Source organism: Pelodiscus sinensis, chromosome 16 (genome assembly GCF_049634645.1).
Source record: "Pelodiscus sinensis isolate JC-2024 chromosome 16, ASM4963464v1, whole genome shotgun sequence".
NCBI lineage: Eukaryota > Metazoa > Chordata > Testudines > Trionychidae > Pelodiscus > Pelodiscus sinensis.
The window spans coordinates 23273459-23297030 of record NC_134726.1 but is presented as its reverse complement, the minus strand read 5'-3'; the positions used below and the strand labels follow the sequence as shown (position 1 = coordinate 23297030).

Here is a 23572-nt window from a genome sequence, read left to right as displayed (position 1 = left end):
GTCTATGGAAACATTTTAGTGTTTCTTCTTTTTCATATGGACCATGGAGAGAAGCATTCTGACCAATAATAACAATTTACAAGAAGAATACCAATATTGGGAAATATACTTGTTTCAATAAATATAAGATAAAAATCAAAATAACATTGGATCTCACTACCTTCAGACCAAAATGCGTCCAGACCGGGCAATAAAGACAGACTAATCAATTTATTTTTCCCATGTTATCAGTTTCACTTTCTGATGATGATGCACTAGTACTACCCTGCAATGACTGACACATTTGATAGATACCCAGAAACAGTCAATACCCCAAACTGTAAGGCAAGACAGTGAAGTTGGTTTCATAAAGGTGTTGTATCATATTATTACACTGCTTCTCTGTTTTTTAGCAATTCGATCCTGCACAACTGAAATCAATGAGTACTCTGCCAATACTTTCAATAGGCGCAGAAAAAGGACCCAGATTAAAAAATATTATGAGAAGAGCTTGTATTATTTAATAGCACACTATGTAAATTACATACTGAATTTTTCAAAATGTGTAGGCTTATTTGATAATTAGAGGACTGTAGCAAACATTTTTAAAAACTTTCACAACAGGTATTCTGGTAAAAAGACATTGTATTGCTGGTTTAAAAGTAAAATAATCAGCTTTAAATAGCTGCATAGCCATGGTAAGAAGGTCTCAAGTTCCTGTTGCTTTTTAATCAAGTTTTCTTATTCACAACACTATGGAAACTCAAAACAAATCTACTTTCAAGTACTCTCACAACTTTCACAACATTTTTAATAGGGGCTTTTGAGGAGTGGAGGGGGGAGAGTGAGCGAGAGAATGGAGATGGAATTCAGGTGTTTTTGTATTCACTTGCAGCCCACACTGTGTATTTTCATCTGACAGGATATACTTAGGAAGCCTATGTGCACTTGAGGGTGGAAGGAAAAAACCAACAACACTGTTTTGTACAACTGAGCACATGCTAAGTCCTCTAAAATATGAATACTGAATGTACAATGTATATATTAATATATTTTATTTGGTTTCATATCAACATAAAACTTTGCTTCCTAATTTGCAACTGCTTCCCTGATAATCACATAAAACACAGCCCATGTTTAATTCCTTCTTGCTTTCTACTCCCCTTCTCCATTCCACTTCCTAAAAGTACAAATTTTACCCATGCATGTCCCAGCACTTTTAATCAAATCATTTAAAGCATATGACACATTAACTTCATGCCCCACTAAAGTTCCTGAGCCAGCCTCTCATCACTAGCCAGGAAATGTTGAAACTTTTCCACAAATACTGCCCTTTACTTCCTCTTTCCTTGCATCTCCCTTCAGGAACTCCAGAGAAAGCATCTATAAAAGCTACAGATGGCTGGAAGCAACCCTCCCATGCCAAAACCAGGATCTCATTATGTCCGAGCTCTGACAGCAGCAAGATCTTGAGACCTTCCTGACATGGTTATGTAGCTTAAACTCCATCCCAGATGTTCAGTTGCCTTCTCCTTAAGTGTTTACACTCAAGTTGTTTCAATGGACCAACAGCCATCTCAGGCTCAGGGGCAAAAGGGGAGGAAGCAGGCAGCTCTGTGCCCCTGGAGGGGGGGGGGGGCAAGGGTAGCAGGGGCAGGTCTGAGGGCAGCCAGCCCTCAGGGCCTCCCAGACTGCAGCACACCCCAGCCCTCCCAGCTCTCAGCATTGTATAGAGTGGTACTCTTGTGGCAATTCAAAGGGGGCCAGGTCTCCAGCCAATGCCACAAGCAGCAACAGCCACAAGTCCCTTTGAATCACTGGGCCCTGGAGCAACTGCCTCCTTTGCCTCCCTCCCCTCCCAGAGCAGACTTGAGTGGTTCCCACTTCCACATGGTTCTGCCTTCCTCTTCATCTCTGTAAGTGACACTGCCTGACTGGAAGTTAACTGAAAAATTGCACCAACACCACCTTTGCACATTTAGGTGCATTTGTTAGCAATGTTTAGATTGGTCACTAGAACTGAATGTTAGGAGGTTTTGTTAGTCTATAAAGTGCTACCAGACCATTTGTTGGTTTTTTTAGGAGGTTTTTGGCTTATTTGGGTTTTTCTGGCATTTTTGCAAGAACAGCATTTTTTAATTTTTAAAATTAGATGTATACTTTTACTGAAGAAAGACAAAGAAACAATTATACATTTTTCTTTAATAATAAATTTTGGCAACACTTGTGGAAAGCATGCATGTAACTATATTTATTATCTGCTCAAAAAACATTGACATACAATTACTAGATTTCAGCTCTAAACTCAGTCATACCATTTATAGACTTCACAATCATAATTCATGGGCACACTTACCTAAAACTATTCTGCACACATCATTACATCAGAGATCAGTTAACTGTATTAAAACAGGAGTTGACTTACCTCACATTTCCTGTGCACAAACATATGTTTCTGGGAACATTCTTCTTCATTGCAAGAATCACTTGAAATGATATTGTCTTTATTCAGACAAGAATGAAGTCCATGTGATTGATTATTTTTAAAACAAACTGATCTGTTGTCACTAGTATTAATGCAGCTTTCTTGTGAGTCAGTGAAGAGTTCATATTTATTCGTTTTTATACTTTCTTTACCATCTCCAACAGTAAAATCTTTCGCTATATCCATATGCTGCATTGATTTATCATCTTGATTCTCAAGAAATGTATATCCACGGGATTTAATTTCTTCTGAGGTAAGGTCAGCAAAGATAATGGAACTGCTGCTTTCTTTATTTTGAATATTACACTGATCTCTGAAGAGAATAAAGGAGAGAAGAAATCAGTAAGTTTGTATGTTATCTATTAAACACAACATGAAGCTGATGTCAGAGTTGCAATTCAGCTTTTATTTTTAAAATGTTAGAAAAAAAATACATGGCTATTTCAAACCCTGGAAAACCTGGGATAGATAACCAATAGTTGTTTTATCCTTAGCAGCAAGAATTCTACCACTTCCCTACAAAACCTTACCACTGCCCAATTGCTCATTTAAGGTCACCCATTATAAGACTCTTCCCAGTTTTTATTTCTCTTCGCTGACCTTTTCAGTTTGGCAAAGGCAAACTGTTGCAGCACCATGTGATCTTTTGACAGATGTCTGTTGTATTTGTGTCCCTTCCAGCTGGTACGTGTGGCTATTACATTTTCTCCCTTCCTGCCCATCTCATCTTTGAGATGACAAATCCTCACACTTTTCTGTTGGATAGAAACCCTCTATGTCTTTAATGATACTAAAGCTGACCTGAATCTTGTGGGTGAATAAGTTCATAATTTGTAAAGTCTATATATCTAGTAATTCTTATTATTATATATTTTAGAAATGTGCATCTGTCTGTCCATCCATGAGTCCATTGGTTCAAGAACTCCTAAACAGTAAGAGCTAGGACCACCAAATTTGGTATGCAGTTTCCTCTTACAACTTACAGCAAGGTAAGATTTTGTTTGTGCCAGGATAATGGGATGTGAATGGAGTTAATTTGTTTCTCATAAAATGGAAAGGGAGAGGTCTGGTAGGAGAGAGTTATACTGCAGAATGACCACAGGGAGGCAGAAATAACAGAGGGCTGCGTGGGGAAAGAACAGCTACCTATTATATATTTCAGAGAGTTTGTCTGTATGTGTGTCTATATGTCTGTCTGTTCCTCAGCTTGGGGGACATGTGCCCCTCCCCCGGCTGCACCCATTGCAGCTGCTGCTCTGAGAGAAGGCTTGAATTATCTTCTCCCGCCAAGGCAGCCTGCATACTGATGCAGGCATCATCCTCAGCCCCTCCCACCCGAGGGCAATAATTTAAATTAAGAAAAAAAAAACTTTTTTGAGTTAAGGACCCAAGCAATGGTGAGTAAATCTTCTAGTTTTACATATTATGGAACAGACCTAAGATGGAGGAGTGTTGGACAATCTTCTCCCCCTCAGACATCTGATAAAAGGTAGAAGAAATGCAAAGAAAACTTAGTAGTTTACTACTTGATACAAAGAAGGAATATTGCTGTAATCAGAATTTTGGGAGGTCCCGCTGTGGCCACCTCAGCCATCCTGTGGACAGGTCTCAGGGTGGCCCAAGTTACCTGAGGGGAGGTGCTTGGCATGTGGGAGCAGAAGGGGTTGGCTTCCTGTCCCATGCACATGCACCACAGTGGCGGGATCCAGAGCAGCTGGTACCCTGCTCTACTCCACCCCGCCACTCTCTCCCACCATGCTGCACTAGGCTTCATGGCTACAACGGAAAGCAGAGTGCTTTGGCCTTAGGGTGCTCTGCTTTCTGCTGCTGTGGAGAAGTGGGGCAGTGGGCTGGGAGAGGGTGGCAGGGCAGAGTGGAGCTGACTGCCGGGTTGCTCTGGATCCCACCACTGCAGTGAATGGGGATGGCGGGCCGACCCCTTCTGCTGCCCTATGTCAGGCCTCCATAATCCCTCATTTTGCATTGCTTGGGGGTGGGGGTAAGAATGGGTTAGGGTGGTGAAGGGGCAATAGGGCAGAGAAAGGGTGGGGTTTGGGGGGAAAGGGTAAAGAGGGGGCAGAGGGGAGCAAGGCAGTTGCTCCAGGCCCCACATCCCCCTAGGGACGTCCCTAGCTGTAATACAAATTTAACTCTACAATGCTCAATGTTACATAGACCAAGACCCTATGTTAAACTCAGATGAATATTATAATTTAACATACTTACTTGACACTCTCTTGGTCAGAAGACATTCTGAGTGGCTGCAACTTCAGGACTGTCTTATCTATTGGATGAACAGAAAAACATTGTATTTTATAAACCAACACAAGCACACATTTAACTGCATAATGACATTACAGCTTTAGCTGCTGATTAAACTACTAAAGCTTACAACTAAGGGCAGAAGTTTAATCTATACATAACCTAATTCATCCTCACTATATTTTTTCCCTTTCAAAAATAGTGACATAGGGCATTTCTCATTCAAACATCCAAGAGCCCTCAAAGGTGCAATATTTTACATCTTTTTTTTATTAAGAAAAAAGTAGCATTACAGGGAAAAGGAACTCTCACTGTAAGGGTTGTATTGGGTGCTCTTTTATATGTTAATTTAGTTTTCATATTTAGGAACACATTTAGCCAAAGAAGAAATAGGGTTTTTAATGAGTGAGATGGGAAACAACTATTTAAGATTGTTCTGTCAATGGACATTGGCATACCCTTTATTTTAGAAGTAACTCATATTTTAGAAGTAACTTTAATCAAATGCCATATTTATGAAAAATAGTAGCAATTTCTTACAACACAGAGGTTTTTGACACAAATGTTGAAACATCTATTTTCTAAACTGATGGAAGCCACAGAATCTATTAATCTAGATACTTATATGGTCCACGTCACTGTTGTAAGGTGCATTTCACAAGTATTTAAAATAGAAATAACAAGTGGTATTCTCCATCTCAATGATTAAGTTGCCCATGTGCATTCCTGTGGCACCATCTTCCTGAGCATTCTTTCCTCCAGGCCTATAGCACATGCGCACATACAGGCATGCACACAGAGTGGAGTGCTACTATGCCATGGAAACAGGATCAGCAAGATCTCCTTGCCAGAATCATTAAAAGGTTGTGGGGCTATGATAACTCAGGCATTCCAAAGGGGCCTGGTGTGAGAACGCAGGGAAACTGAAGAAAAAGGAAAACAAGAGATGTGTAGTAGGGATGCAAGTGACTAGTTGCTTCCCCCCACTGGGAGGAGGAGCTGATGCTAGGAGCAGTGGTGGATATAGGGCAGGGCAAGCAGGGCGGCTGCTCCAGACCCCATGCTTCAATAGGCCCCACGCCAGTGCCAAGGGCGGACTGGCCCGGTGAGATACCGGGAATTTCCCGGTGGGCTGTCCGACAAAAGGCCGTCTGGCGGCTGCTGGAGGAGGAGGGGGACTGTGTTGGGGTGCCGCAGCCCCGCGCTTTAAATTCCCTGGCACCGGCCAGTACAGGCCATGTGGGGCCGAGGAGTGCATGCGCGGCGTGCTGAAATGCCGCACAACAGCTGAGAGGGGAGATGCCCAGGAGTGGCGTGACGTCACGGTCCAGTGTTGCATCGGTCGGTTCAGCACGTGGTCTGGAGCCTGGGCCGGGGTCGTGGCTGCCCTGCAAACTAGAAGGCAAAAGGTGGATGGCAGAGGAAGGGGCTTGTGCTGAGAGGAGAGGGGCAGGTCAGGAGAAGAAAGGGGAAGGCACCAAGGGACAGCATGGAGGAGAGACAAATGCCAGGGGGCCAAGTGGAGACAATGAGGAAAAGGGCAGGAGCGGAGGTGTCAGTGGGAGGGGGAATAGGGTGATGCTGGGAGAGGAGAGGGTAAGGGCATTGGGGACTAAAGGAGGGAGAGGAAGGTCCTGGGAGAAGGCCTGAAAGGAGGGATGGGCATGAGGAAGGTGGGAATGGAGCAAGGCATGTGTGAGGGCACAGGGGCATGAGAGTTATGGGGGCAGAGGGTGGTGAGGGGGTGGGCATCAGGGAAAAAGAGGGCAAAGGGCACAGGGACAGTGAGGGAAGGGGCAGGCACCAGGAAGGTGCAGGGGTAGGGAAGGTGCAGGTGCCAGGGGATTCTGGGGTGAAGCAGAAGGGCAGACACCTGCAGGGGAGGGACCAGCACCAGAGGAGAGATGCAGGGCAGGTGTGTAGAGGGAGGTGTTAGGAGAAGAGATGAGGGGGATAGCTCACATGATCAGATTGGGGCTACTGAAGGAGTGGGCACAGGGGGGACACCTTTTTTCTAGTTTTTCTCCAAAGGGGGGCCCCGCGAAATTGTGCTGCCCTGGGCCCTGCAAAACTCTCATCCGCCTCTGGCTAGGAGGAGCCAGTTTAAAAGCCAGATCCTCCCAGCAACGTCTCCATGGGGATGGGGGCAGAGGTGCAGCGGGGAACCGGGTGCGAGCCAGGACAGCTGAGTGGCTTGGTGGCTCTTACTCAATTTAAAAAGCAGAGGCACAATATCTGGGACTAGGCACGGGCGGCTCTTGCTACAATTCAAAGGCAGAGGCACAATGGAGATAGCAAGCACCTCCCCCCCCATCCTTATCAACTAATTGACTAGTTGATGGAAACTATCTGATTAATCAAAATTTAACATCCTTAATGCACAGTAGAGAAAAAGTGTAGAAAAATCAATCCTAAGAGAAACAATGCCTGTCAATGAAAGAAGTTGATGTCTCGAAATCTGATTCTGTCAACAGAAAGCTCAGAACCCACAAAGAAGCCCTAATTTACTTCACTCAAAATTTTTGAAACTCTAATATGGAAAACAAAGGATAAGGTGGTTTACATTTTGCCATTAAAAATCTTCTGAGCATCATTACTTTTTCTAACGTTTTCTGGGGCAGTAGGGAAGAGGAGTATGTCGGAAATGGATCTTTAGATTCCACCACAAATCTGGGATTTCAAAACCTGTTAGCAAATGTATTTCCTCAATCTTGTTAATACAGAGTGCTTTTCCTCCAGAAATCTCAAATTATTTCTTCCTCAAGGTCCACCTGCACTTAGCCCTACTGTTATGTTTTGCCTAAGTTTTTTCTTTTAAACTAGATTCCACTGGAGCCAATCCAGCATCCAAAAGCCTACTCAAATATTTAATGGGTAGATTTAATGGCCTGCATTTCTAAATGTACAATTACACCCCAGAAAATTTCTTACTGCATTAGGGGCACCTAAAGAACTGATAGCCATTGTCATGTTTCCTGGACAAACTCTTTGGAAAAAAATCTCTGGTTTCTTTTTCAATTCTGAGAGTTGACTGTTCTCCCGCAAATTAATAGAACACACATACTTCTAGAAAGTGTGAGGTAATAACAAATAATACTCCCCTTTTGGATATGTTTGTTGAACATGTTCCATCCAAGCAGTGTGATAGCCTACAATATTAATATGTTGCAGGCCAGCCAATACTTTAACTTCTCGAAATACCTGAATAAAAGACCAAAAAGCAACTTTATGATCATCCTTTAATCTGACTGTAAAATGAATCCAAAGGGAATAAAAGCAATGATTCCTAGATATAATTATTTTACCTATTACTAGAATTTAAGAACTGGAAAACAAATTATTGCTTTGAAGCATTACAGATAACAAAAGTAGATCTTGCAGACTAAAGTTTTTATATTAAACAGACCGTGGCTAAATAAACATATAGAAAAATAATATAAAACATTTTTCTAGTTTAGAAACATACAATGAGCTGCAATATTTATAAAATAGGTATGCCCACTTACTATTTTGATATAACCAACATTAATGGCACTGCTAATTATATTAGGAACCAATTACAGTATGCACTGAGTTAAACAGAGATCTGAACATGCAAAAAATAAATTCATACCTTCATGTACTCTCTTTTGGTAGATTTCTTAATAAGAATTTTTTTAATTGCATAGAATTGACCATCCAATTTGTTTCTGACCTGAAAATAATTTAAAACAAGAAAAATTTAGATAAAACAAATTTCACATATTGAGATCACTGTATCTAAAAACCTATTTGAATAAGAGTTTGTTTCCTCAGAGTCAAAATCTTACACTCTCTTTATTCAGGCAGTCTAGTAGCCTTGACAATGATAAACTAACATGTGTTTTGTATTTTAAGTACTGTCTTTGGGTGGTAACATTAGATAGGAAATTAGTTCTCTACTGATAATTTCAATGCAACTAAATATTTTAAAACAACACCTGTCAAGTAGCACATGATTCGAAAAGCAATGTGGGTGAGGTAATATTTATTGAACCAACTTCTGGTGAGAGAGACAAGAGCTGCAAAGAGCTCATTCTCAGTCTGGAAAAGGTATTCAGAGTATGATATATAAATACAAGGTCAAACAGTTTAAACAATTACATGGCTTATGAGTCTGAAACTAAATACCTTCATTTATTAAAAGATATTTTAGATATATATAAATATTCACTCAACATAACAACATGGTTGATAGAGGAAACAAGGCTGATTACTTGGGACCTGATTTTCAGAAGAACTCAGCATTCGCTGCTCCAAGAGAAGACAGTATGAACTGTGGGTGCTCAGCATCACTGAAAAAAATCAAGCCCTTAAATTCTCTTCCCTGGGAAGAGGAACTGTCTTTCCAGGCATTCATATAACACTCACTACAAACGCACCTTCAAGGGCTAGTATAATACAGTTAGTAAAAATAATTGTACTATTAATCAATGGTTGGTACAACCCACATTCAAAATTAAAATAATTTTCTGTTTTAATCCACCACAGTTAAAACAAAATAAGCTTGCATGCTTATTTTATATAGGTAAATCCAAGTCCTTTGCACGAGAAATAAGGCTTCTCTCATATTCAGGGTATAAGAATAAGACTGTAAACAAAAGGGAAATATACAATATATGGTGTTTTAAACCAGAATGCATTGGAGTATTCAGAAAATGGCTTTTGAAATGAAGGAGATTTCTCTTACACACTTTAGGCTCACATTTGTTTTACTGCAGTTTTCTGAGAACAAAAACTAATCAGGTGAACAGTTATTATAATCAAACAGTTATTAACGAAGCTATTAAAAAAGAAGATAAAAATACCTTGTACACTGTACCATATCCCCCTTTTCCTAGTTTTGCAATCTCATCAAATTCATTTAAGTAGCGTGAAGTTTGTGCTTCAAAGAGAACTTCTTTTTCACTGATAAAAAAAGTATTTTATTACTGGTTAAAACTAAATCGCAATCTATAATCAAGCTACTCTGATTAAAATACACAGAATGATGCATTTACATTGTGAAAAATAACTAAGTACTATGACACTATCCATATAGCACAAATTGAAAGCTAACAGTGTGAACAAGTACTTCAGTGTTCCAAACAACAATATTTTGTGAGGTTCATGGGGCAGGTTTAAGCAGGTTTTACACTACGGACCTTATGACAGCACAGAGGTACCAATGCAACTGAGCTGCTGTAAGATTTTCTGTTCTATGCCAATGGGTGAGAGCTCTCCCAGCAGCATAATTAAACCCCCAAAGAGCAGCAGTAGCTATGCTCTTGGGAGACGCTCTCCCACTGACATAGTGCTGTCCTCAATGGCATTTCTGTTGGTATAACTTATGTCATTCCGGGGGAGGGCAGGTGTTTCACACTGTTGAGACAAATTTTACCAACAAAAGTGCTAGCAGACACAGTCTTACTGAAATGGTGGTGCAAGAGGACCTGCTGACAAGAAGCAGAATTACATAAGACTGAGCTAATACACAAGTGCTGTAAGCAATACAGAAAGGATACATGTAATTTTCATTAGTGACTTGGAAAACCACTTTCAAATTGGTTACTTGCTATTCTGAAAAATTTGGCAAACAAATTTCAAAAATCAAGGATTCTGCACTACAAAGTGAGCTTTGATCCTATTTTGACAATGTTGGTTTAGTGTAAAATATTTATTATCATTGAACAGTAAACTAGAAAACATATTACTGTGAATTTTACTGTGTATTTTAGCAAAGCCTTTATTGAACAGTGATGGTGACAGTCTGTGGTATGGGGGTTGGCAGATTACATCAGAATTATCTTTACAGGATGAGAATTAGAAATGTTTTATACAATTTATATCAAAAGCAGTAACTGTTTTCCCAGAATGATTTCACCAAATCTCTCTCCGCAACAACCTGATAACTCTTCAACAGCTGGGGAAGCAAAGCTAGCTATTTTCTCTTAATTAATTCAATCCCTTTTTTCAGGACAATTTGACTTTAAAAAAGAAAAATTACCATGGTGTTTTAAAATTTATCTCACTTCTCTTCAAAAAATGATTGTGCGGGGAGAACCCTTATCTGATCCAAAAACCTTTTAAAAAATCCCCAGTGAAAACAATACTCTAGCCCTGGGGTTGGCAACCTATAGCTCACTTAGGAGCAAAGCTCACAGCTCGAGCTCAGCCCTCCCCACCCTTCACCACCAGCAACGGGTGTCTGCACTGGTGATCCAGTCTTGAGCCCCTTGCAAGATTGGAACTAGCACCAATTCCTGCGGGATGGAGGGAGGGGGAGCAGGGGAAGGTGAAGAAAGCCCCAAGCCTTGCTGCACAATTGGGAAAAAGCTGGAGCAACAAATGGCTTCACACGTGTGTGATCCCCTTCCCCCTCCCCTGACTCGAGGAACAAAGCAGACAAAAGTGTTGCCTGGAGACTTTTCCCACTGCTCCACTGGCCAGAATCTGGCCAACAGAGCAGCAGGAAGCCACACCAGGGACATGATGCCCGAGAGCAGCGTGAGTCCCTGTTGCTCCATGTACTGCTCTGCCCCCGCCTCACACCGCCTAAGCCATGCACTCGCACCCGCTGGAGAGCACCCTGGAACCGCTGGGAGTCCATCATCAGCGTGAGCACCTTCTTCCTGGTGCCAGCAGGCTGGATCCTGGCCAGCCTGGAGAGTTACAAGAAGCGCGATTGAGCAGGCCGGTTCCCATCCGCACCCAGACCTGCCGGCCGGACTCCCTGCACTCCTGGCAAGGCACAGCCTCCATTCCACACTCAGCCCTTGGGCCACTTATTCCATCTCCCGTGTGGAGCAGTGGCTGGCTGCCATGTGGGAGTGACTTACATCTGTTACAATGAATAAACCCGGTTACAGACCCTGGAAAAAAGAAAAGGAAGTGACGCCCAGACCCTGCACTCCCCCCCAGCCCTCTCATGCCAAGACCCTGCACCCCAGCCTGCACCCACCTTCTCCCCCCTGGCCAGACACCCTACTCCCAGCCTGCTCCTGCGCTCTACCTCCCACGCAGATCATGAGCCCCCATCCTTATCCTACTCACTGGCAGCTCTGTCGAGCACACTGGAACCCTCATTTTTGGCCCCACCTTAGAGCCTGGGGAAGCTACAAAATCCACTAACCCTGGAACCCCAGAAGGATTAATCTAGCCTAAGGCCTTGAATCTCAGTCCTCCCTGTCCCTTCCCGACCCTCTATTGGGCTGGCGTGCCAGGGGTGTGAGGTTTCTCAGCTGGGGGCCATATCAGCAAAGATAGGAGTTTTTTTGGAGGGATTGTTTGTTTGCTTCTCACTTGTGTGGTTCCCAACTGTTCTGTGGGTCAGTGGCCCCGGAACCAAAAAAGGTTCCTGACCCCTGCCATAAAGAAAGACAATGTTGAAACCTTTTGTGTTGGACATAACATTTTACTTTATTTAAAAATGAAGCCTGGCCAACAAGCCCCCAATTGGGTTCCAGTCCCCATCTGGCCACAGTGTCATAACATTCCTGCTCCCCCCACACTCCCCAACCCCCTATATCCTGAGCCCATCATACATGCAAACCCCCTGCCCTGAGCCCCTCACACACCCCAATCCAGACTCCTGCATCCCCACATTCCGTACCCCCTGCTATAACACTGCTGCACCCCCCACACCCCAGCCGTGTTCCCTGAGTCCATCATACACCTAAACCCTTGCCCCGAACCCCTCATACAACCTAACCCAGATTCCTACATCCCCAGCCCCCTGCCATAAGATTGACAGAAGACAGCTTGAATGCGTGCATAAAGCTGGATTTGACTAGTTATGATGTAAACTTCAGAGAAATGTACAAGAAAATTCAGCAGCAGAAGTCCCATTAAATAAACTCTGTGAGTACAATGTTTAATTTCTGCTATTATTAATAATTATGTCAATTGTCAATAGTATTAAGTCAGTGGTCCCCAACCTTTTGAGGCTGCCAGGCGCCCGGGGCCGGGGCCGCTCACACGCCACACATCCGGGGGTGGGACCGTAACCGCGCCGCAGGCGGGGCTGCGCATGCACCACACGTCCGGGGCCAGCACTGTGCATGCGCCACGCGCCCGGAGCAGGGACCGCGCATGCTCCGTGTGCCTGGGGCCCGGGGCGCAAGAATGACTTGGGCCAGCCCTGGTCACTCAGCAAGCGCACATAAATGCCCCAGCGGGCGCCATGGCGACCGCGAGCACTGCATTGGGGACCACTATATTAAGTTGTATATTTTCAGTCATGCAAATGGGCATTCTTATACGGCTCTTTGTTCACCACTTGTTCTGAATTTTGATGTAGTTTGGCTTTTGGTTTGAAATGGTTGCCGACACCCACTCTAACCACTACTGTCATAATGCATTCCAGAAAAAGCATTCTCTAAGATGCAAAATAGTGATAATCATGCTCATTTCAGAATTTCAACCCTGAACCCAAATTCCATTGACATTCTAAAGTTAGCAGGAACCATTTATAACAACTCTGGGTATGTCTACACTACCACCCTAGTTCGAACTAGAGTGGTAATGTAGTCAACCGGAGTTGTAAATGAAGCCCGGGATTTGAATTTTCCAGGCTTCATTTGCATGTTGCCGGGCGCCGCCATTTTGAAATGTCCGCTAGTTCGGACTCCGTGCCCCGAGGCTACACGCGGCACGAACTAGGTAGTTCGGACTAGGCTTCCTATTCCGAACTACCGTTACTACTCAAGGAGTAACGGTAGTTCGGAATAGGAAGCCTAGTCCGAACTACCTAGTTCGTGCCGCGTATAGCCGCGGGGCACGGAGTCTGAACTAGCGGACATTTCAAAATGGCGACGCCCGGCAACATGCAAATGAAGCCCAGGAAATTCAAATCCCGGGCTTCATTTGCAACTCCGGTTGACTATATTACCACCCTAGTTCGAACTAGGGTGGTAGTGTAGACATACCCTCTGTCATTTTATTTAATGGAAAAAAAATCATGGGAGTATTTCTCCAACAGTGGTAGGAGAAGGGTCAGAAGATCCAGCTTGGAGTGTGTAATCTCCTACTGGTGCCTTTATTTCCTTTACAGCCCCACAAATGTACCTGTGAACCCCATTCAGAGAATCAAGCATCCAAAGCCAAACCAAAGGTGCTTTTGTTGCTGGCAAATGGGCTATCATGTCACAACTACTTAAAAAGATTTAATAACTGTAGTACAGCAGCCCAACAAGTAATATCTAGTGGGTTACATAAAGAAAATGCATGAAATCTCTCCCCACCTTTACCTTTTGTTAAAAATAATATGTTTTTGAATACACAGGTGTTTTAAACTGACTAAACCCAAAATACCACTGATCAAATTTCTGACACACAAGATCTCAAGTGCAATATTTTCCCGCTATGCTGAGTTCTATTGTTTTTATATTGCAGAATTTCAGACAGAAAATTAATCTTAATACTTAACACAGCATTTTGGACACATACCTATCTGTGAGACAATCTCTATTGTTGAGCTCCTATAAAATAACAAAATTCAATTGTTAAAAAAAGTCATAAATAGAAAGAATTCTGAAGTGCAGTTAATAGTTAAATATGAACTTTACTACAAAAAGGTAAAATAGCAGAATACCAATTATTCTCCTAAATGTTGCAAATAATAAAAGATTGTAATACATTTAAATCAATATGCCTACATTTCTGTCGAAACAAAAATAAAGCTTTTATCTGATAAAGAAGGGGGGACTTTTGGGGCTTGGGGGACTGCTGACCCATAGAAAAATCAGTTGGGAGCTGAGGTTACAAGCCTGCCACCTGGGATTAAGCCATTGCCTTGTGAAGGTTTAGCCTTCAGTTTCCTCCCACCTCTTCCTGGGTCATGTAGTAATTTTTGTTATCAGAAGGAAGTCATGGTGCAATGAAGTTTGAGAACCCCTGCTATACATTTCTCCTCATACCCATCCAAATTACCAGTGTGTTATCAGAGCACCATTTTGTCTGACTTTTGAAAATACACAATTCAAATATAAATATATAAATATAGCTCCATAAAGAAAGTTGCTCCTGAAATCCCAACAATTAGGTTCAGTGATGAAAAGGTTCTTAAAGAAATTTAATAAAGCTTACCTCAAGTATTTGTTGATTAGATGCTTTCATTAATTGAGTAATGGCTCTATTATGTTGCAATCTTAAAGTACTAAATTCATCACAGAAGGCAAAAGAGGAGAGCAATCCCATTCTAGTGAATGTCTGACAAATTACTGTAAAAAGAAGCGAGATAGACGTTATTGAACAGGAAGCCTAACTAAAGGATTGCAACTTTAAATAGTATAACCAGATAATAAATTTTCCTCGTTATTTCTTAGCCTGACAATTTAAAGTGATCTAGTGAATCACTGAACGTGAGTAGAAGCTAGGTGCCCAATTGCATTTTAATTCTCTTTCTTGCCCAATATAAATAAATGTGAACGAAACTCTGAGCAACAGATATTTGTATTTAAATACAGGCAAGGGAACAAATGCCAATGCTAACACCACATGTGGGTGTTTACAAAACCATCTTGTCCTGAACTTTTTTTCCAGAAGTAAATGTTTTATTATTGAAACTGAAAATATCTTGTAATGCAGCCAATGCGGAGTTCGGAAAGCACCTGGTGGTATTGCATGAACGGTCACATATGGAACTCTTTTTAAACAATAATTAAAAGATTTTGAATCTGAAAATAAAAGTTCTCTTATACTTTTTCTTCACTCCTGAAGAGGAACCAAACCAAAACTAACTACATCTCAACTGTAGCTATGCTGTAGAAATCCCTTCCTACCCACCAAATTAATCCACTTTCCCTCACTGCCTCTCTTAAGGGTGAATGTCTCTTGCGTCTTCCATCTCCTTCCTTTCCTAGCTGAATAAACTCTCTGGCCACCACCCTACCCACTTGGCTGCCACAGATAAGGCACCCTTGTACTTTCAAACTTCAGTGCTTACAGTATTCCAAAATCCGTTCACAATTATGAGGACTCATGCTATGCTATTAATGAAGAGTGCCAGTATTATGGTTTTTGCTAATATCCTATGTGTGCACTCATGCATATGCACATCCAAGTAAATACACCAAAAATGCATTCGTCAAAGCTCCACAGCTAAGCTAAACTAAGGTCAATTTCTCTCTCAAAATTGATCATTATGCAGACCCATTATGAGGAATAAAAAATTGGTCCTGATAAAATTACTACACACTGGAGAGTGGAAATGGAACTTTGGTGACAATTACAAAAACAACCAAAAAAACTCCATTTAGAACTGTTTATGAATTAAAAGTGACTTCTTTCACAAATATGTTGAGCCTGGTTCTTTGGATAACTGCAGTGCAAAAACAGCCTGTTACCAAGTCCAGCAAACTATCCATATAGATAAGAGCCTTTGAAAATATGTACATAAGCTACGTTTTATATTGTGATTAACTGAAGCTGTTAACCAACTGTTGAATGTAAAGTTATACAGGTTGATCCTCTGAAATCTGGCACTCTCTGCTCTGGCAACCTCCATGGTCTAGCAAGTCCATGAACATTGCTGGACCAGAGAGTCTGGCTGGGAGTGGGGGAGGCCAGGTTCAGGAGCAAAGTCCTGGCTGGTGGCAGCATATCCAGTGGCCAGAAGCCTCTGCCGAACCCTGATCATCAGCAGCAAGGCCAATGCAGCCGGGCTTGCAGTCCTGGCGGGTGGCTGGTAGTGCTGCTGAGGCTGGTGCAGTCAGGAGTACATCTCTGGCCGGGACTGGTGGCAGTGAGGCAAGGGCAGAGGGGAACACAGCCCCAGTCAGGGATGGAAGTGGAACCCAGAGGCCAGGACAGGTTCTCCAGAGGGGCTGATGGCAGTGAAAGGAACCTTGACTTCCCCAGGTCCAACACTGCTCAGATCCTGAGAGTGCCAGTCCAGGGAGGTCCAACCTGTAGTTTCAGGCAGGACTCTAGGTCATTAAATGGTGCACTGTGATGGAGTAACAACCAATCATGGCCCTCCTCTCCAATTTGTTTATAAGCTTCACCTCTATTGGTTGAAATTAGGGGACTTTCCACCTCTCAAGAGGTGTCATGGGTCAAGTACTGGATCATCAATACACAACAAACACTGGATCAAGTCATAGTATACATAGTGATAGAGTATTGGCTATGTGTATATATGTCTCCTGCCCAAGAGGAGACGTGGTTATTTGCCCTAGGATAGAGAGAGACAGTGATATATAGTACTGACTCATTGATCCCAAAATTGATAGCAGAAATAGAAATTTGTTTTTATTTGTTTTGATAGAAAGTAAAGAAAGCAGTGTAAGTTTAGGTATATTAGTCTTAGATAGTAGAAGAAGTGATAGAAAGTAGAAACAGCAGTGTAGGTTTAGGTATATTAGTCTTAAAATAGATAGCAGAGAAGTGATAAAATACGTTAGATTTAAACATTTTCAAATAAAGAGAAGAGGAATACAGCAATCTACACGTCATCAACAATCGCAGTGCTTTGTCTAAACCAACACTTGTAAGTACAAAAAATTATATAATTTAGTCTTATTTCAACAGTTTATACATTCTAGTGTATGAAAAACATTTTAAAATGGCATTTCTCAATTGTGTTAATCATATGTGTTTATTCAGAGAAAATATTCAAAACAAAAGTTATGTGCACAAAAAAAGGAAAATTTCAATCAAAATATCTTGCACCAAAATAAAGGAAGCACTTTAAATAAAGGAAGAGAGTTGTGTCAAAAGGCTAAAACACAAAGATTAGAAGAGTAGAATTAGATTTGGTCAGAAATGTAAAAAGAAAAATATTTGGGAGGGGGCTCTCTGCAGCACAGGCTCCTGGGGAGCCATGGGGGAGGGGCGGGGGAGCCGCTGCCCCCCTCTCCACTGCGCTGCTGCCTCTGTCACAGAGGGAGGAGGCAGGACAGGCAGGAGCTGGTGCTTTTTCTGAATCATGTGGTACTTGCCAGACTTTGTTTTAAAATACTTAGTTGCATTGACATAATCAGCAAACTAATTTCCTATCCTATGTTTCCACCCAAAGACAACAATTAAAATACAAAACATTTGTGAATATATCATTTGCGAGGCTACTCAGATCAAGAAGACAGGTTGTGGGCTGGGATCTGTAGTCTCTCTATGGAACGAGTTCAGAGTAATCTTAGTGATATCACCGGTTACCTCTCTTAGGGTATGACTACACTACCACCCTAGTTCGAACTAGGGTGGTAATGTAGGCAACCGGAGTTGCAGATGAAGCCCGGGATTTGAATTTCCCGGGCTTCATTTGCATATTGCCGGGCGCCGCCATTTTAAATGTCCGCTAGTGTGGACTCCGTGGGGTGTAGCCGCGCGGCACGGAGCCCGCACTAGCGGACATTTAAAAATGGCGGCGCCCGGCAATATGCAAATGAAGCCCGGGAAATTCAAATCCCGGGCTTCATTTGCAACTCCGGTTGCCTACATTACCACCCTAGTTCGAACTAGGGTGGTAGTGTAGACATACCCCTACATTTTACCTTCATAGGAGGCTGGTGAAACAGAATTGTTAGTAGAATAGTAGTAATTTTCTGCAACTTGATCCTACGTATTTTGGAAGGTAGAGAATGCCCTCCTCAACTCCCAGTTAAATTGATGATAATTGAGGGTGCTCTCAACCTTTCAAGTGGCACTCAGATATCAGGTCCATAATTTTCAAACAGATCTTGTAACACAGAAAACAAATTTACCTTTTTATAGTCAGGCACATATGACAATAAATAAGTTTAAGGTAAAGTAAAAACCAAAGGTAGTCTTACTAACTTTGGAACAAGTGTCTTGAATGAACAGGATTTTGTGAATACAAGTAGCAAAGATGTTCTAGCAGAGAAACAAGCAGTAGCTGGTTTGCAACTGTAGACTTGAAATAACGTTTCTCTGATTCATTCACAACTCGAAGTTCTGCTGGTACATCAGACTCTGAAAATAAAACAAAAAGACTTCAGGGTCAGAATACAGGCAGTCCCCGGGTTACGTGGATCCGACTTATGTCGGATCCCTACCTACGAACGGGGCTTTTCTCACCGCGGAGGATGCAGGCGGCGGGACCGCCCAGATGCGCCGCAGTCCCGCCGCCCGCGTCCTCCGCGGTGAGAAAAGCCGCTCCGCGTCTTCCTGGTCTGCTTTTCTCACTGACGCCTGGAGTAGAGCAGCTGGGGGGCTGCCGGGTTGGTCCCACAGCACCGAGGTGCAGCGCTACTGGACCAATCCAGCAGCACCCCAGCTGCTCTGCCGCAGGCGTCCCCAAGAGCAGCTGGGGTGCTGCCGGGTTGGTCCCCTCGCGCCAAGGGTCGGCACTACCAGACCAACCCAGCAGCACGCCAGCTGTTCTGCCCCAGGCGTGTCCGATTCAGCCGCTGCTGGTCAGTTTCAACAGCGGCTGAATCTGGACGCCTGGGACAGAGCAGCTGGGGCGCTGCCGGGTTGGTCCCCGCAGCACCACACCTCAGCGCTGCAGGGACCAACCTGGCAGCACCCCAGCTGCTCTACCCCAGGTGTCCCCAACTCAGCTGCTGCTGAAACTGATCAGTGGCTGATTCCAGGAAGCCCGGGGCAAAGCAGCTCTGCCTCCGGCTTCCTGTAGTCAGCCGCTGGTCAGTTTCTGCAGCGGCTGAATCGGGGACACCTGGAGTACCCGACTTACGTACAAATTCAACTTAAGAACAAACCTACAGTCCCTATCTTGTACGTAACCCGGGGACTGCCTGTATACTGATTTTTTGAAACACTATAAAAAGTAGTTACCGCCAGCAAACATTTCTGTTGTGTAGACTGACCCCTAATAGTAATTGTGTGACAAATTTGGACAGTTCATTCCAGCTTTATACAGGACAACATCTCAGAGCGCACTGTTCACGAACTTCTAATGACATTCTCGGTGTATGGCCCTTTGCCACTCTGTCGCATTAAACATGGAAACACTAGTACAGATGCATACAGACAGTATGTTGGGTGTAGCACAAACATGTTTTTTTTACAAGTGGCATAGAAACATGGCATAGTCCATTCCTACAATCATTTTGTGAACTACTGGCAGCTACTAAAAGACAGAATATTTAGAAAATAAATGTTCTCTGAGAAAAAAATGACTTTTTAAAAACCTTCAGAGCAGATTCATTACTTTAAATGACAGAAACACTCAGTCTATTTAAAAAGGAATTGATCACAGTGAATTCAATTTAAGACCCATCCACTCTGCAAGACTAACTGCGTAGATCTGCCTACCAGATCGTTATAAATGTATATTATATAAATATAACTACTTTACTACAGCATATGTGATGACAACACAATCATTATAAGATTTTGCCAGTCTGACAGTATATATTAATGTAATTGAAAAGCTTTTGTTTCCTAATATTTGTTTGGTATATCATATAAAACTGAGTTTTCAAGAACAGTCTTTTATGCCAAATGCCCTGTTATCAAGAGAGACACGATATAATAATTAATTACAATATTAAAAAAATCCTCCTTTTAAGATAAAAAGTATTACATTTCCAAAAGGAGTGAGGTAAACAGTAGTGTCCTGGGGAGGGGAGAGAAGGGAAGTCTGCTAGATAAATGAAACATTTGGAAGGCAGCTCAGAAACACAGGGGCTGTGTCTACATTGGCACCCCTTTCCGGAAAAGGGATGCTAATGAGACCAGTCGGAATTGCAAATGCCGTGGGGGATTTAAATATCCCCCGCGGCATTTGCATGAACATGGTTGCCGCTTTTTTCCGGCTCGGGGTTTTGCCAGAGAAAAGCGCCAGTCTAGATGGGATCTTGCGGAAAATAAGCCCTTTTCCTGAAGATCCCTTATTCCTACTTCCGGAAAAGGGCTTATTTTGATATATTTAGTTATGATCCAAGAGAATAAAAGAAACAAAAACCATGCAGACCTGACAGCAGCACCTTACAAAAGCAAAGAGTAGAATAGGAAGAAAAGGAACCTGGTGGAAAAAACCCTAAGTGAGATGAGAAATAACGATCTTTCACATCAAACATGCACAGGCATGATTTTGCGCAAATACTTTTAACGGAAGTTTTTCTGTTAAAAGTATTTGCGCAAGAGAGCATCTGTACTGGCATGTGCCTTGCATCCGTGCCAGTGTAGATGCTCTCTTGTGCAAGAAAGCTCCGATGGCCATTTTAGCCATCGGGCTTTCTTGCGCAAGAAATTGATGTTACTTGTCTACACTGCCTCTTGCGCAAGAACACTTGCGCAAGAGGACTTATCTCTGAGCGGGAGCGTCAGAGTATTTGCGGAAGAAGCACTCATTTTGTACATCACAACGTCAGTGTTCTTGCGCAAATACTCGCGGCCAGTGTAGACAGGCAGGAAGATTTTGCACAGAAGTGACTGCTTTTGCGCAAAATCTTGCCAATGCAGACACAGCTGCAGAGTCTCCAAGTCAGCAGTGTTCAAAGGAAGGGCACAAGGAGGGTCAGAGACCCTCTCGAAAACACAATCTCCAGGAATCCCTCAGAAATACCGACCTTCAAAGTGAGCAGACAGCTAGAAAAAAGCGGGGACTGGAAATTAACGATTGACAGCTCTTGCATCACCTTTTCCTACCGCAGGCACGGTCAATTTCATCATTCCTCCCCCTCCCCCGATCCATCCTCACCCCGACAATGACAGGGCGCACGGGCTTTCGTATCATCCCCTAGGCTATGGGGGACAAACCCCTCAGGGGAAGGGGCGCAATTCTGCCCCATTAGAGTGCGGGGGGGGGGGGACAGTTGTAACGCTCTCTCCATGTGCCGCAGCAGCGTTTGCGGGGGGGGAGGGACTTTAAGCCCCACAGCGAATATCCCTCCGGGGTGAGAGAGGGCAACTGCAAGCGCCCTCCTCTCGGGCACTTTCCACACCGGCCCCGGCTGGCCTGGCGGACGGCGGCTCCCCTCACTCACCGTCGTACTGCGGCTCCGGCCGCTCTGCGGGGAACTCGATAGCGGGCGGCGGCAGGTTGAGCCCCGTGATCCTAGGCCAGAGCTCGGGCCGCCGTTCCCCTGCAGCGCCCCTCCCGCCTCTCCACATGGCCGGGCCCTTCGGGACTCAGCGAACCGCTGCTCCCAGCTCGCGGGCTGCCTGAGCAAAGCGAAGGGGGCGGAAAGTCCCGGCTCTTTCCAGGCTGTTCCAAGCCGAGTTTGCCCAGCTGCGCCCTCTACAGGGTCCCGCCATGGCGCCCTCTAGTCGAGCCCGCGTGTTTTCTTCTGCCCGTCTCGTATGGCCTGGTACAACCAGGTGTGGTGTGTCCCGGGGGCTGACCGTTCTTCCCCCCCAACACACACACGCCTGGGATCCGCTCAGTCTCCCTCTCCCGCATCCATGTGAATGCAAAAATATGTCAGTTATGAATGACAGGGCTTTGGAAACTGGGAATTGAGTTTTTCTCAACTAAAAAAGAGCCCAGTTACGTGTTTTTCTCCTTTATCTTATTTTTAACTCGATACATTTACTAGAATTAAGATCTCTTGGCAACACACAAATAATATAGTTTAATACAGATTGATTTAACTCAAGGGATTTAAATCGCAAAAAAAATCATCGCTGTAAATCGTTTCCCACTGATACATCTTCAAATAGTTCTTCAAACAATAGTGCAAATTTGATAATTAAAATGTTTATTTACAGCTCTGTACAGCATTTTACATAATCAAAGAGGGTATACTATGTGTAATTTTTAGATAGCTTGATTTTTATTAATTTAGGAAATAATACATAATACTCATTGCCTGTGTCAAACTTCAGAGGCAGCAGTACAGTAGGAATGGTAAAAACTAAATCTCACAAAAAGACAATAGCACTTATATTTTATTAAACTAGATCTTAAATGTTACATAAATGTTTCACATTTGCAACTGCAGTAGTCTTTTGAGTTGCTGTCTGATGTCTGTCCCTAAACCTTTTTTTAATTCATTTTCAAATTATATTAACATTGACATGTCCCCAGAATACTAAAATGTATGGTGTCCTTAAAACTTTTACAGAACAACTAACTCTCATCTTCCACACTCCATCTGTCATTTTGATGCAGATCTGTCCCTAAGTTACCAAAAAAGCTGTGTTTAGAGTGCACTTAATTTTGGAGAAAACCCCATTGAAAACAAGTATAGAATGGGGTTCCTTTGGAAAAGCAGAGTTATGCTGAAGTGAAATAGGGAGCAGACTTATGGCATTACCATTATGCTCTGTGACCATGTGGTACCAAAATAAGAGGCATGTATTATGTAACATAAAATAAGAAAATGACAGTGGCAACTGGCAACTCTAGCTTTCTCTTTTTGCAGCTGTGAGCTGACAAAATAGCTGGCCCTGGGCAAGGTTTGGGGGTAAAACTAATCCGAGAGCTGATTGGCATGCTGACCACATAGCTTGGCGACGGTCCCTAGTGGCGTGATTGCGGCTCCATGTTGCCTTTGTAATTTGGTAACCCTCCCTTAATCGCAGCTCCCTGAAGCCCCAGCCCTTTGCGCTCGCAGACCCTGCCCTTTGAGGACAGTGCCTGAGCCGGGTCGCCGCGACGCCCCCTAACGGTTCTCGCTGGAGGCGCAGGGGCGGTGCTGGTCCCTGTGTGACCCGGAGGAGCTCGCCCCCCCCCACACTCGCTCCCCGGCCGGCGCCGGGCCCCGGATGCAGGAGGCCGGCGGAGGGACGTCATTGTTCCCCGACGGGCTGGATCAGGAGGCGGAGCGGCCGGGTTAAGGCGGGGGCTGCGGCGAGGGGACCCGGCAGCGCCGAGCGGGGCCGAGCTAGGTAACGGACCGGGGAGGGAGACGAGACGGGCCGCGCCGCGCCGGGGCCTTGCAGAGCCGCATGCTGCCCCCTCCGTGCAAATCAATGGGC

At 43.7% G+C, this 23572-nt stretch overlaps 1 protein-coding gene across 3 annotated transcripts in view; it reads right to left on the bottom strand.

The window, feature by feature from the left end:
• The window catches only part of EIF2AK1 (eukaryotic translation initiation factor 2 alpha kinase 1), a 40289-nt gene extending 18375 nt beyond the window's left edge, over window positions 1–21914 (bottom strand). Inside the window, exons 1-9 of one of the 3 annotated variants that reach the window (XM_075899504.1) lie at window positions 21637–21914; window positions 18500–18655; window positions 14810–14943; window positions 14171–14202; window positions 9553–9652; window positions 8340–8420; window positions 7830–7927; window positions 4691–4750; window positions 2405–2777 (exon numbers count right to left, since the gene is read on the bottom strand). In XM_075899504.1, the coding sequence (XP_075755619.1) occupies window positions 2405–2777; window positions 4691–4750; window positions 7830–7927; window positions 8340–8420; window positions 9553–9652; window positions 14171–14202; window positions 14810–14943; window positions 18500–18655; window positions 21637–21763 (1161 nt within the window). In that variant the 5' untranslated portion in view covers window positions 21764–21914. The remainder of the gene's footprint in view (window positions 1–2404; window positions 2778–4690; window positions 4751–7829; window positions 7928–8339; window positions 8421–9552; window positions 9653–14170; window positions 14203–14809; window positions 14944–18499; window positions 18656–21636) is intronic. The other 2 variants (XM_075899502.1, XM_075899503.1) reach the window with 2 other exon arrangements.
• Between the last annotated feature and the right edge of the window lie 1658 nt (window positions 21915–23572).